The 12,361-nt window shown below is 61.0% G+C and overlaps 1 protein-coding gene across 1 annotated transcript in view; it reads left to right on the forward strand.

Annotated features, from left to right (window-relative positions):
* Positions 1 to 12,361, forward strand: part of NECTIN4 (nectin cell adhesion molecule 4) — a 25,893-nt gene that overhangs the window by 6,319 nt on the left and 7,213 nt on the right. The window contains exons 4-8 of the mRNA XM_077760019.1: positions 345 to 496; positions 8,099 to 8,458; positions 9,882 to 10,172; positions 11,120 to 11,240; positions 12,145 to 12,293. Of these exons, the coding sequence (XP_077616145.1) occupies positions 345 to 496; positions 8,099 to 8,458; positions 9,882 to 10,172; positions 11,120 to 11,240; positions 12,145 to 12,293 (1,073 nt within the window). The remainder of the gene's footprint in view (positions 1 to 344; positions 497 to 8,098; positions 8,459 to 9,881; positions 10,173 to 11,119; positions 11,241 to 12,144; positions 12,294 to 12,361) is intronic.

A 12,361-nucleotide genomic window follows, 5' to 3' on the forward strand; every position in this document is an offset into this window, starting at 1 on the left:
CCGCCGGGTCCTTCCCTCCTGCCCTCCCTCCCTGGCGCCCATTAGCGAGCCCAGGCCGTGGGGGCGGCGGCTGCTGCGTCTCCGTGCCAGGCCCAGCCCCCGGAGACGCACCTGTTCTGACCTGCTGAGCAGGTTCCCAGGTTTCTGCCGTCGTCGTTGGCCACGGCGTGGGAAGCAGCTCTGGGGGAGCTCGGAGCTCCCGATCACGGCTTTTTTGGGGGTAGCCGGAGCCAGACGGGGAGAGCGCGGCTGGGTTCCCTAGCAGAGACCCCAGGGGGATAGGCCCGCGTGCCAGTGCCTGAGGAGTCCGGGAGCTCCTGCCTTCGGGGCCGTGCCCCACCCAGCTCTAGAGCCGGCTCCCAGGGAGAACTCAGCGGACCGTCAGAACACTGGGCGGCTCTGCCTTCTGACTGGTGCCCCGGTGCCCTGTCCCTGGGAGCCGAGATGCGGGGGCCCGAGGCCTTGCTGCTGCTGCTGCTGCTGGCATCACTTACAGGTAGGACTTGCCCGAGGCGTCGGGACCCCTGCTTCTGAGCCTGAGCCAGCGCACACACGCACGCGCACACACGCACACACACGCACACATAAACATCCTCTTTCCCTTGACTCTGGACTGAGCAACCAANGAAGAGCCAGCGTCACTCTTTCCCTTCGGTATCTCTTCCAGCCCCGGGCCACATCCCTGAGTCTGGGGTCCCTGACCGCCTCTACCACAGCCTTGCCTAAGCCGGAGCTGCCTCCGGGGCAACAGTGCAGGGGGGGCAGGGAGGTGGAAGAGCGGGGGACCCTCTCGCCCCATGGTTTCCTGGAGGCCCCTTCACCTGCTCCTGGGGTTCCAGAAGTGCTGACTGGAGCCGGGCTGACTCAGGGCTGAGCTGGTGTTAGCAGTCGTCTGGGTGCAGGAAGCCTGACGCCCAGAGAGTGGACAGGGCGCTTCTGTTTCCTTCTCTTTATGAGGTCCTACAACACTGGCTTCGGAGCACCTGCTGGGAGACAACCGGGGGGCTGGGGTCCCTTCGCTCTGGCCCCTCTCTTTCCCTGGGCACACTATTTAGTGGTGGGGCTGATACTTAGATGGGGGGGTGTCTAGGGTAGGGTATCTTCCAGACAGGGTGTGGTCTCCTTTTGTTTATTCTTGTCCCCTCATTTTCTCAACTAGGTGCCTTATGACTCGGTCTAATGTAGATATAGTAGATATAAATTACAGGAACTTATCATCTTTAGAGTGGGGGGCAGAGTGTGTGTGTGTGTGTGTGTGCGTGCGCGCGTGTGCGTACACACAGTGAGACCACAGTGGGATTCCCCTAGGCTCTTTCCAGAGTAATGAGTGACTGAGGAATCTTTGTCCTGGAAGACAGATCCCTGTCTGGATAAGTCCAGAAGGAAGTCTCATTGTCCAGCGGGGCCCGGCAGCGACTCCCTCCCCGCCACCAGCTGCCGCTGTCAGGAGCGTGAGGCACAGGTGTGTGGGAGGGTGGGCGCCGCTGCTGCCCTGGTCGTGTAATGGGAGGGATGGAAGGGTCGCCGGCCAGTCTCCAGTCACGGGATCCCGAGCCCCAGCCCCTCTGCTTCCCAGCCCTGTCTTAATGCCCATCATCCAGGCATTGCCCATCTTCCTCCGCACTTGCTCAGGCCCAGAGGGTGGGGTCTGGTCGCTGTGGCCAGAGAGCTCGGCAGCCGCTTTTCTGTGGGACCTACCCACCCGGGAAGCATGGAGCCACAATGTCTCAGAACATGGAAGGGGTCAGAGAGGCCACCGCTCCAACTGCCTCATTTTAACAGACGGGGAAACGGAGGCAAGGGACTGTTGTGTTAGAAGCGGGACTGGGGCGAGTGTGTTGGTGCCCCAGCCCCCAGTGTGCGGAAGGCTAGTCCATGTGCGTGCGCACCGGGCACCGCCGGGGAGTAAATGCTGGGGCGCGGTGGCCAGCAGGATGTGGTCCTGCCTTCTTGTTCCAGGACGCAAAGAGCTCAGGGAAGGGGACAGGAGACCTCTTGTCATTAGGGCGTCACCCCGACCTTGCCCAGCGCCCGACGGACAGGTGCCATGGCTACGGGCACCCTGGTTCCAGAATTACCTGGGGTAACTGGGGCCCGGTGAGCCCCCCGACCTCTGTGAAGACCTGCACAGAGCTGGACGGTGCTCTGAGGTCCAGAACTCAGACCCCAGGTTCCCAGCTCGACGACCACATCTGCTGTCGCCCCCATTCTGGCTCGTCCGCGTGTAAAAGCCCCTGGGAAGCTGGAGGCGCCTTGTCTCGGAAAGAGACTGGGCTGGAAGTCAGGAGGCTTGCGTTCCGGCCCCATTTCTGCTGCCCGTGTGCTAGGTGACCTTTGGGAACTAAGAAGGTAGACTCGGCAGAGCACGAGGCGGGACCCCAGGATCTCTGTGGGCCTTCCCGCTCTGCAGCCCTGTGGCGGTGTGACCGTACAGCCCCTGACTGAAGTGGGGTGCCAGGTGCTGGAAGAAGGGTTCGGTCTGGCCGTGGGGATGGCAGGCGGCAGGGTCCTGGCCCATCGCTCAGTGGGGACCAAGGGCAGCTTTCCCCTGGATGCTGCCTTCTGCATCTGCCCTGCTGCAAATCAGTGCGCGCCCCCTAACTCCTGGGCCATCAGAGCTCTGAGCCCCAGGGCCCTGCCCCACCCCTGACAGGGAGAGGAGCCCAGGCTTGGGAGGTGCCTGACACCACAGCTCTTTGTCTCTCCTTAATGGGATGAATTTCCGGGTAAGGTCCCCTCCCTTCTCCCTCCTTCATCTCCTGCCCTGAGGCCGAGGGGCCCACATCCAGACACCCCTCCAGTGGGATGCCAGTTTCTAGCTCTTTGTCTGGGCCCAGTGGGTCCTGAGGGGCCAGAGGGCCAGGGCTGCCCTGAATTCTGTGCTCTGCCCTCCAAGGATCAGGATCAGCTTTCTACCTGAGGTTAGTTTCCTAGAAAGGGAGGGGCCCCGTCCCTGCTTTAGGTTCCTGTTTACAGAGGGGGGCAGGCCCTTTCCTGCAGGACTTACCCAAACCCAGGGAAGCCAGAAAGGGAGGCTCGCCTCCCCACCCAAGGTGGCAGGGACTAGGAGAGTCACAGGGAGGCCCCGTGGCCCCCGTGACCTTTGTCCACACTAGTGTTTCGGCAGGGCCGGGCTCAGAGGACCCCAGCTGCAGAGATGGCGGTGAGGAGCTGGCACAGCGCATGGCCCCAGCTTTGGGAGCATCGTCTCGGGGCTCTGGGCCCTCCAGGCTGAGGACAGCCACTGTGGGGAGCAGGCCTCGTGAGGAGACAATGCCTGGACTTTCTGGTCTCCAACGCTTACTCCAGCACTTGACCAATGGCTAGCCGGGCCGGAGGCGGGGGGCGGGGTGGGGCTGAGTCAGGAGGGAAGGGACTACAGGAGCCTAGGGGCTGAATCTAAAACCGCAGGGAAGGTCAAGTTCAGAACTGGGGCCGGGCCACCAAGCCTTGTAGAGGAGGGCTGTGAAGGAGGTGGTTTGGATCAGTCTCTCCCTGGGATAGGGAGCCTCTGGCCCCCAGGAGCTTTTCCCATAGTTTTCTGGCCACCCCCTCCTCGCTCGCCCTTAAAACTGGTGTGTCCTGAGAGCTGGGTGGAGGCTATGATTTGGGGTGGGGCAGAGCTGGCCCCCACTTTGGGGGGGGCTGGCAGGATTTAGGGGTGCGGGGTGGCTAAGATCTCAGGAGTTTGGGAGAAGCTGAGTTCTGGGTCTCCCACCCACAGTGTGGCTGTTGCGGTGACTCAGCCGGGCTCAGACTCTGGCTCCGGGGGGTTTAGGGGACTTATCTGTGCTGGGAGCTGTGTCTGGGCCAGAGCCGGGCTGCCTCAAGGCCTGTCCTCCCGCATTGTTCTCAGCCCCCTTTGTGATTGGTGTGGCCCCCCTCCCCAGACACTAATCTGTGGGTGGGCACTCTGCCCGGGCTGGGAAGCTCTCGCTAAGCTGGGGGGCTTAGGACAATGGGGGCTCAGTGAGGGATGTGGATGGAGGTGGAGAGAGAGGCTCCTGGTTTTCCAGGTTCCTTAGCACTCCAAGGTCAAGGTTATGGGAGGAAGGGTAGAAGGAAAAGGGCTTGCTGGGTTGTTGCTGTCACTTGTCTTGAATGGGGGGGGCTTCAGGGCTCCCCCCACGTCCTTTCTTGCCCCAAACACTCCCACAAAGTCCAGCTCTGATGGTAGAGGCTGCCACTGTGGGGCGAGGGGAGGCAAGAGTTAACCCAGGAGCAAGAGCTGCTGGACAGCTTGGACCCCTCCCCCAGCCCTAGGCAGGAGTTCCCCCCCTCCCCAAACCCACACCAGACAAAACCCTCACCCTGGGCCTGGAGCTAGAGCTGGTTTTTCTGGTGGTGATAGCAGCAGAGGCCTGACAGAGATTCCCAGGGAGCGGCCTCCTGGGGGGCCGGAGGGGCTGGGGGGCCCCCAGGAAGGGGGGGGTCTTTCTAGAAGGAACCTGAAGAGCCGGGGGAGGGTGAGCTTTTGTTTTGCTCCCCTGAGGAGTCCTCTCCAGCAACTTCCCATCACCTGGAGGGACAGTGACCTCATCTCTGGGTACCTCCACCTGAGGTGAATCTGCCCTCGAGTCTGGGGTGAGGTGGGGAGGGGTGCCTGGCGCCGCTCCAGAGCTCCAGACAGGGGACGCAGAGGCAGAGTTCATCACCTCTGACCACGGGCAGCCAAGACAGACAGACACGCGGAAGCCAGGAGAAACCGACATCAAAATATTTACTCTGCACTCAGTTCCTCGGGCCAGGAACGTGCCCCGCGCACACGCACACGGTTGGCGTCTGCAGAAGTCTGGACGCACGCAGACCGCTCCGGGGCTCTGGCCTCTGGGCACAAGTGCAAAACACCCCCAAGTGCAGTGAGGAGTCGGCCTCCCTTGCGGGTGCATGTGAACCAGCCCCGAGACCCCCCAGGCCCTCTCCCAAAGTCATCAGACATTCACAGACCACGGCCAGGACCCCGGCGTGTGCCCCTAGATGCAGGGACACTGATGGAGGAAGGGCCCTCACCAAGGAAAGCCTCCTCAGCTGCCGGCCGGTGTTCCCTCCTGTGATCAGAGGCCGGGCCGCACTCCGAGGAGAGCTGGGTCCAGGCACGTGGTGGGGAGCAGGTGGCCGACCCAGACCCAGGAATGGAGGGCCTGTCTGGGAGCGGGCGGGGTCCACAGAGGGCAGGGCCCCAAAGAGGCCCGTGGGGGCCTGGGCAGGGGTGGGGGAGGCCGAGGGCAGGGATCCCGTCCGGCCAGTTGGGCCTGTTCTTCCCCTTGCGCAAGCTGGTGGCTGGTGGCGGCTGTGGCTAGGCCTGCTGCGGTGCATCTGAATCACCGGGGCTCCTGACCGGCGTCCTGTGCTCCCGGGAGGAGGGGTGGGGACGGTCAGAGGGAGGAGTGCCCAGCCAGCAGAGTCCACCAGCCTCAGCGAACAATTTGCAGCAGAAGGGGCCGTGGGCTTGGCCTGGCCTGGCAACTCCATGCCCGCGGGGTGACCTCACCAGGCAGGCGGCGTGTCTCCTTGGTTCTGGTGACATCATCGTGCTGACGCCAGGCGCGCACTGGGTGGGGGAGAGAAGGAGGAGGCAGCCCCGGCCTGCCCTGGCCTGGGAGTCTGGGCCTCTGGGTCCAGTTAGCCCGGGATGGGGATCCCGGAGCCCGAGTTCTCGCTTCCTTCTGTTGCAGCCCCGTGTGCGTGTGCGTGCGCGTGTGCGTGTGCGTGCGCGTGAACAGCAGGAGGCTAGTGCCCGAAGCTGAGATGCTCCTGATTGATGACTAGTGGATTTAGGACACTGGGGGGCTGTGGGAGGGGTCCTGAAGGGGGTCTCCTCCTTTCCCGGGGTCCTGTGAAGCATGGGCTTGTCTCGAAGCAGAGTGAGGATCTTGGACTCACAGGGAGGGATGTGGGGGATTGCGACTCAGGCGTGTGACCTGTTGTGCCCTAAGGAAGATGTATGTTGGGGGAAATGTGGGCGATCAGTGTGGAAAGGGGGCAGATGGTTGGCAGGGATAGGGATGGGAGGTATACCATCCATCCGACGGGGTCCCGTAGTAGGGGGTGTGTGGCCCAGTGAGGCAGGGCTGTGACCCCTGCGGGCACAGAGACCAGGGCTCGAAGCGGATGATGTGCTGGGGGTGAGCCCCCATCTCCAGCCCACCTCCAGCCCTTCCTTGGCACCCCTGCTCCCCCCAGTGCCGGGAGGAGGGGTCTGGGAGGGGCGCGGGTGGTTAGCTGGACTCTCAGGCCGGGCTGGGTGGGACCCACACCAGCTGAGGCAGGTCAGGGCCCTGGTATCTGGCCCTGCAGGTCTGTCCCGTTCTGTGTTCTGTCCGGGCCCTCCCAGCTCTCCACAGCATCCTGCCCCCCTCCCTCCACCCCTGCTCCCAGGGTCACGGGACCCCCTTCCTCTGGCCCATGCTCAGCCTCACTGGCACCCTCCGGTCCACTCTAGTGGGGCTTCACTTCCTCCCTCCATAGCTGCCCCCTCCCCCCCTCCCCCTGCCTTCTCTCTATGTGCGGTCGGAGCTGTTCNGCCAATTAGGTGCAAGAATGCAGGCCACCTGCCACTGAGCACTAAATCAGAACACCGTGTTTCCGTATGTGACGGGAGACCCATTTCTTCTCTTGGGGAGCTCCGTCCGGTGGGAGAGGCAGACAGGAAGAGCCCAAATGCAGGCAGGGGGATAAAGGACTGTGGTGAGGTAAGCGGGAGCAGGGGCACCTCCCCCTGCCCGAGGTGGGGGTGGGGCGGGGGAGGAAGCGTTGTCTAAACGGAGTCGTAAGGACGAGTAGGAGTCATCCATCCAGACACGGGGAGGGGCGCCCCCAGGAGGGGCGCAGGGGAGCCAGGCGTGTGAGGTGCTGCCCAGAGGCAGGGGCTGAGCACTGCGGGAGCTGCTGGACATACCTTCCCAGGAAAGGAGATCTTGGCCTCCCAGAGAGCCCTCCCTCTGCCCCCAGCCCTGCATTTCACTTGCCTTATTCCTCTCCCCCACCCCNAGCCAGCCTCCCCACCCCTCCGGGTCCCTCACTGGAATCCGGGTCTGAGTCTCCCCCTCCCGGCCCTACCCAGCTCATGCACAGGCCGTCCTGCGGGACTCGGGTCTACAGTGACTGTCCCCTCCCACTAGCTGGTAACACACCACGGAGCACATCAGAGACTGTCACGCCTTTCCATGCACGGCCACAAAGGTGTCTCTTCCTTGTGAACAGATCTCGGGCTCCATGACGCCAGACAAGAAAGGGGTCCTTCTTTGAAAGTAAGGTGACGTGATAGACACCCCTGGGTGCTCCGTACCGTCCTCGTCAATGCACAGAGCGCTCACCCTTCGCCGCTGGTCCCCGTCTCTGCCCCTCTGATTCCGGCTCACCAGCCACCGTTCTGCCCCAACGGCTGTGCGTCCGCCCTGACCTCATCTCTCTGGGCCCCTGACCTGGGGCCTTTCTGTCTTCAGTGACTTGCTCATTCCTGTCTCTGAGCCTCCGTTCCTGCCATTCCTCCCACAGAGAATACCTTCTCTCTGGGAATCTAGGTCTCTCATCTTCAAGCCATGAAAAGAATGTTCTGAAGGGCCCTTCGCACCCTACGTGCCCCATCCCAGCGACAACTGCTTTCCATCCTTGCTTTGTCTCCTGGCCACACTTCCTGAAAGCGTTCACTCCCCCACCCTCCCCCTGGTAGGTGGAACCTTCTGTGAAAGTTGGTCCAGGGCTTCCCCCGTCTCTGTGCACAGAAAACCCATTACCTTGAGAGGACTGTGAACTCCCGGAGGGCAGCTTCAGCCTCCCACCCCACAGTTGCTCAGGATACAATCCTGGGCTGGGCGAGGGTGTGGCTCTTTCACCCAGCGTCCCCGTGGCCTTAGGCAAGTCACTTCCTCTCTCTGGGCCTCAGTTTCCTCATCTGTTAAATGGCGATAATAACGCCCACCTCGGGAATGTTTTGTGGCTCTAATGAGGTAATGGACAGAACGCGCTTTGCAAGCATAAAAGGCTCCAGGAGTTCCGGTGGCCTCGGGGCCCCCCCCCTTCATCTGCATCATAATCAAGCGCTCCCCGGGCTCCCGCGGCGCCCCTAATCTTGGCTGCTCCTGTCTGCCCCCTGCAGGCCGCTGCCGGGCTGGCGAGCTGGAGACCTCGGACCCGGTGACCGTGGTGCTGGGCCAGGACGCCAAGCTGCCCTGCTTCTACCGAGGGGAGCCCGGCGAGCAGGTGGGGCAGGTGGCGTGGGCTCGCGTGGACGCGGCCGAGGGCGCCCGGGAGCTGGCGCTGCTGCACTCCAAGTACGGGCTGCACGTGAGCGCGGCCTACGAGGGCCGCGTGGAGCAGCCGCCGCCCCCACGCAGCCCCCTGGACGGCGCGGTGCTCCTGCGCAACGCGGTGCAGGCGGACGAGGGCGAGTACGAGTGTCGCGTCAGCACCTTCCCCGCAGGCAGCTTCCAGGCGCGGCTGCGGCTCCGCGTGCTGGGTGAGTGGGGTGCTGGGCGCATGTGGGGGGGGGATGCAGGGACGCGTGGGGCAGAGGGAGAGTGGGAACAAGAGGTGGGGTCCTCCCACCCAATCTGGAAATTCTCTCCCAGAGACCTCAACAGCTTGCTACATACAGCTGTCGCCTTGGGAAGAGTCTGTATGATAGAACTCTCTTCCTTCTGTTGACCCGCACTCCCCTCCTTGGTCACTGTCGCCCTCCCAAACAAGACGGCGCAGGCCCATTCTCCCTTCTGCGCCAGCCTTTCGAAGAGCTGAGGGTCTTGCCATTCTCTATGCCCCACCTCAGCCCCCGGTCTCCTTGTCTGGAAGCAATACAGTGGTTCTGCAGTAGTTCTACCAAAGGCACTGGGTCGCAGCGTCGCCGGCCTTCCACGGTTTGACCATGTGGGGCTGAGACAGGGACATGCAGACCCAGGCCTGACCGGTGGGGCTCATACCCTTCTTGGTCTGGACCTTCAGTGAATGTGGCCAAAGAGATTGTGAATGAGATCACAACCACCTCTTATTTTACTTTATTTTATTTTTAAGTTTATTTATTTATTTTGAGAGAGAGAGAGAGAGAGATCACCAGCCTGGGAGGGGCAGAGAGAGAGAGGAGACAGAGAATCCCAAGCAGGCTCTGCACCGTCAGTGTAGAGCCTGATGCCGGGCTCGATCTCAAACGCCTGAGACACCCAGGCGCCCCTCACAGTCACCTTTCTTTTAAGCCACCATTTTGTGCTGTGGGCTCTTCTGGTCAACAGACCCTAGGCCTATGGTCTAGTTAAGTTTTTTCCATTTTGTGCTTGAGATAATAATAAAGACCTTCTTCAGTTTCCCTTTATCCGCGTGGAACTTAGTAACACTAGCCTTGGGGATGAAAATCCTGAGTGTGAATCTAGGCACCATCCTCCAACAGCTGACGACCTGGGACAAATCATCTAACCTCCCCAAAGCTCCGGTGTCCTCACCTGTAGAACAGGGGTTGTGATGCCCACCTTGCTGGCCTGGGGACAGGAGTAAATGAGATAACATTTACAAAGTGTTTAGCACAATGCCTGGGACCTAATAAGTGCTTACTAAGTGGCGGCCGTTATTATTAAGCCGGAGATGTTATCCAGCCAGCTTTTTATTTACTTCATTATTTTTTTTTAAAAAATGATCCCTGCTTATTGGAAAGAAAGAAAGAAAGAAAGAAAGAAAGAAAGAAAGAAAGAAAGAAAGAAAGAAAGAAAGAAAATCAAACAATAGAGAAAGGTACGAAGCCAGCTGAAAGCCTACCACCCACAAGGTGGTGTCCATGTTGGTGAGACAGGACCATGAAAAGGGCCTGGATATGTTTCCCTGCGGGACTGAGCTGGGACAGGGCAGCGCCTCCTGTTGGGAGTACAGACGGTGACCCCTGCCTCCCTCCCCTGCAGTGCCCCCCCTGCCCTCACTGAACCCTGGTCCGGCGCTAGAAGAAGGCCAGGGCCTGACGCTGGCGGCCTCCTGCACAGCAGAGGGCAGCCCAGCCCCCAGCGTGACCTGGGACACAGAGGTCAAGGGCACGGCGACCAGCCGCTCCTTCAAGCACTCCCGCTCAGCCGCCGTCACTTCAGAGTTCCGCCTGGTGCCCAGCCGCAGCATGAACGGGCAGCCGCTTACCTGCGTGGTGTCCCACCCTGGCCTGCTGCACGACCAGAGGATCACCCACACCCTCCAAGTGGCCTGTGAGTACTTGATCTTGGGGAGAGGCTCGCCAGTCTGGCCAGGCTGGATCCTGAAGGCCGCCTTGGGTGGCTGAGAGACCCCTAGTGCAAAGGCAGAAGACCAAGAGCCGTCTCAGATGACCTTGACAAATCACTCAGACCTCTCTGACCTTTGGTGTCCTCCTGTTTACAGCAGGGACTGTCCTTTGCCTCAGGGTTGTTGGGAGAATCGGGTGTAAACATGGAATTGAAAGCACTTTGTGAAACACGCGCAGACAGACGGCTGTGGGCCGCAGAGCGCAGCCCCGGTTCTAGTTGGACAAGCCCTACTTCTGCCTGTACCGGCTGTTACTCAGTCTTGTCCGTCTTCATTTTCCTCAGCAGCAGGCGTATAATTATATGAACTTTACAGGTTTCTGATGGGAATTAGAAACCACGAGAGCGCAGCATCTCACACAACGCCTAGTGCCTGGATGGTCCTCAGGAAGCAGTAGATATCGTTTTCCCAGCATTAAACTCGGAGCCTCTCTTCGGGCTAGGACTGTTTTCGATTCATATGAACCCACTTTTGGCATAAAGTAGGCCCTCAATGAATGTTTGTTGAGGAAACGTACAACCAAGTAGGATTGTTCAGCCTTTGGAGAATCAGGGAGCGGATGCCGAACGCCTGTTCTGTGCCTAGCACTATGCCAGGGACCACGGGGGTTCAGAAAAAGCGTGAGTCGTTTCTGAGGGTCCTCTAGGCTCACTGCCAGGACAAACCAATGTGGACTCTGAGCCAGAGCTCCGAGCTCCCCGCAGGAGCCGTGCGGCCGGACCCGGCGGCGAGGCTGGGCTGGGCTGGGTTTGGAAGCAGATGAGAAGGACCGAGAAGGGCAGGGTGGGTGGGGCGCGGGCCGGGGCCCTTGGAGGAACAGCAAGATGGAAAGCCTCCTTCCCCTTCTTCCTCCTCCCTCCTCCCATTCCAGTCCTCGCGGAGGCCTCTGTGAGGGGCCTCGAAGACCAAAAGTTGTGGCAGGTGGGCAGAGAAGGGGCTACCCTCAAGTGCCTGAGTGAAGGGTACCCTCCTCCCTCATACAACTGGACACGGTAAGGGCCTGGCCCTGGGGGAGGGCCTGGCTTGGGACCAGGGTGCTTCCCTCGCAGGGCCACGGGTCCTCATTATGCGCCGGGACAGCATATTCTGAACCCCCAATAAATCGGGGCACATGTTCAGACCCACACAAGAATACGCACGGTCACCAAATATTATTATTGGCTTGTGCCAGGGGCCTATGACACATGTAGTCACTGGGAGGGAATAAGCTAGGGAGTCCTCGGCTTCTCCCCCTAACTTTTAAATCATGAACTATAACATAGTATTTAAATATTAATACTTTATATATTTACGTAAGTTCCTGCAGTGGATAAGACAGAAAGATACCGCTGACTGTAAGTGCTGTTAAACTGACACCATAAGCACCTTAGAAGCGGCAGCCACCCACCTCTACCAGTTCCTTGGCCTTTTGCCAGGGCTCAGATGTCCAGGGAATCAGGGAGGGGTCAGGTGCACGTGCGTGTGAGCCCGCCACAGGTGCGTTCTCGTATGTGAGCAGATGGCCCTGTGTATGTCCCCTGCCACGCGGTGGCGTGGGTGTTAGGGCCGTGCGGTCACACTTTCCAAGTTCATCTGAGCCCAGAGAGGAAAGGGGTGTCCTGCTGTGTGGACCTCATACCGCATCTACCTGGTACCCAGTGCTGGATGACCTGATGCCTGTGGGGAGCGTGCGGGAGGGCGCGCGTGCGGATCTTCCCCGAGAGTGTGTGTGGGGTGCCCGGGTCAGCCTGGGCGGCGGGGAGCAGGGGCCTCTGCCGGGACCTGCCCAGGGGAGGGAGGGGCACCGTGGGAACCTCCGGCGGCTCTGGGTGACGTCATGGGGGAGGGGGGTGGAGAGCTGCCCGGGCACGTTGGGTGGTGGCAGCCTCGGCCCGCCCCAGCTCCCCTGTCGTCCAGGTTGGACGGGCCTCTGCCCAGCGGGGTGCGAGCAGAAGGGGACACCCTGGGCTTTCCTCCGCTGACCACGGAGCACAGTGGCACCTACGTGTGCCACGTCAGCAACGAGCTCTCTTCGCGGGATTCTCAGGTCACCGTGGATGTTCTTGGTGAGCGCCGGGGCAGACACAGGGGCCACTGCCAAGGGCACGGAGGGGCGACGGCAACAAGCAGAGAG

This window comes from Crocuta crocuta, unplaced genomic scaffold (genome assembly GCF_008692635.1).
Source record: "Crocuta crocuta isolate KB4526 unplaced genomic scaffold, BGI_CrCroc_1.0 scaffold133, whole genome shotgun sequence".
In the NCBI taxonomy this organism is placed as follows: Eukaryota; Metazoa; Chordata; class Mammalia; order Carnivora; family Hyaenidae; genus Crocuta; species Crocuta crocuta.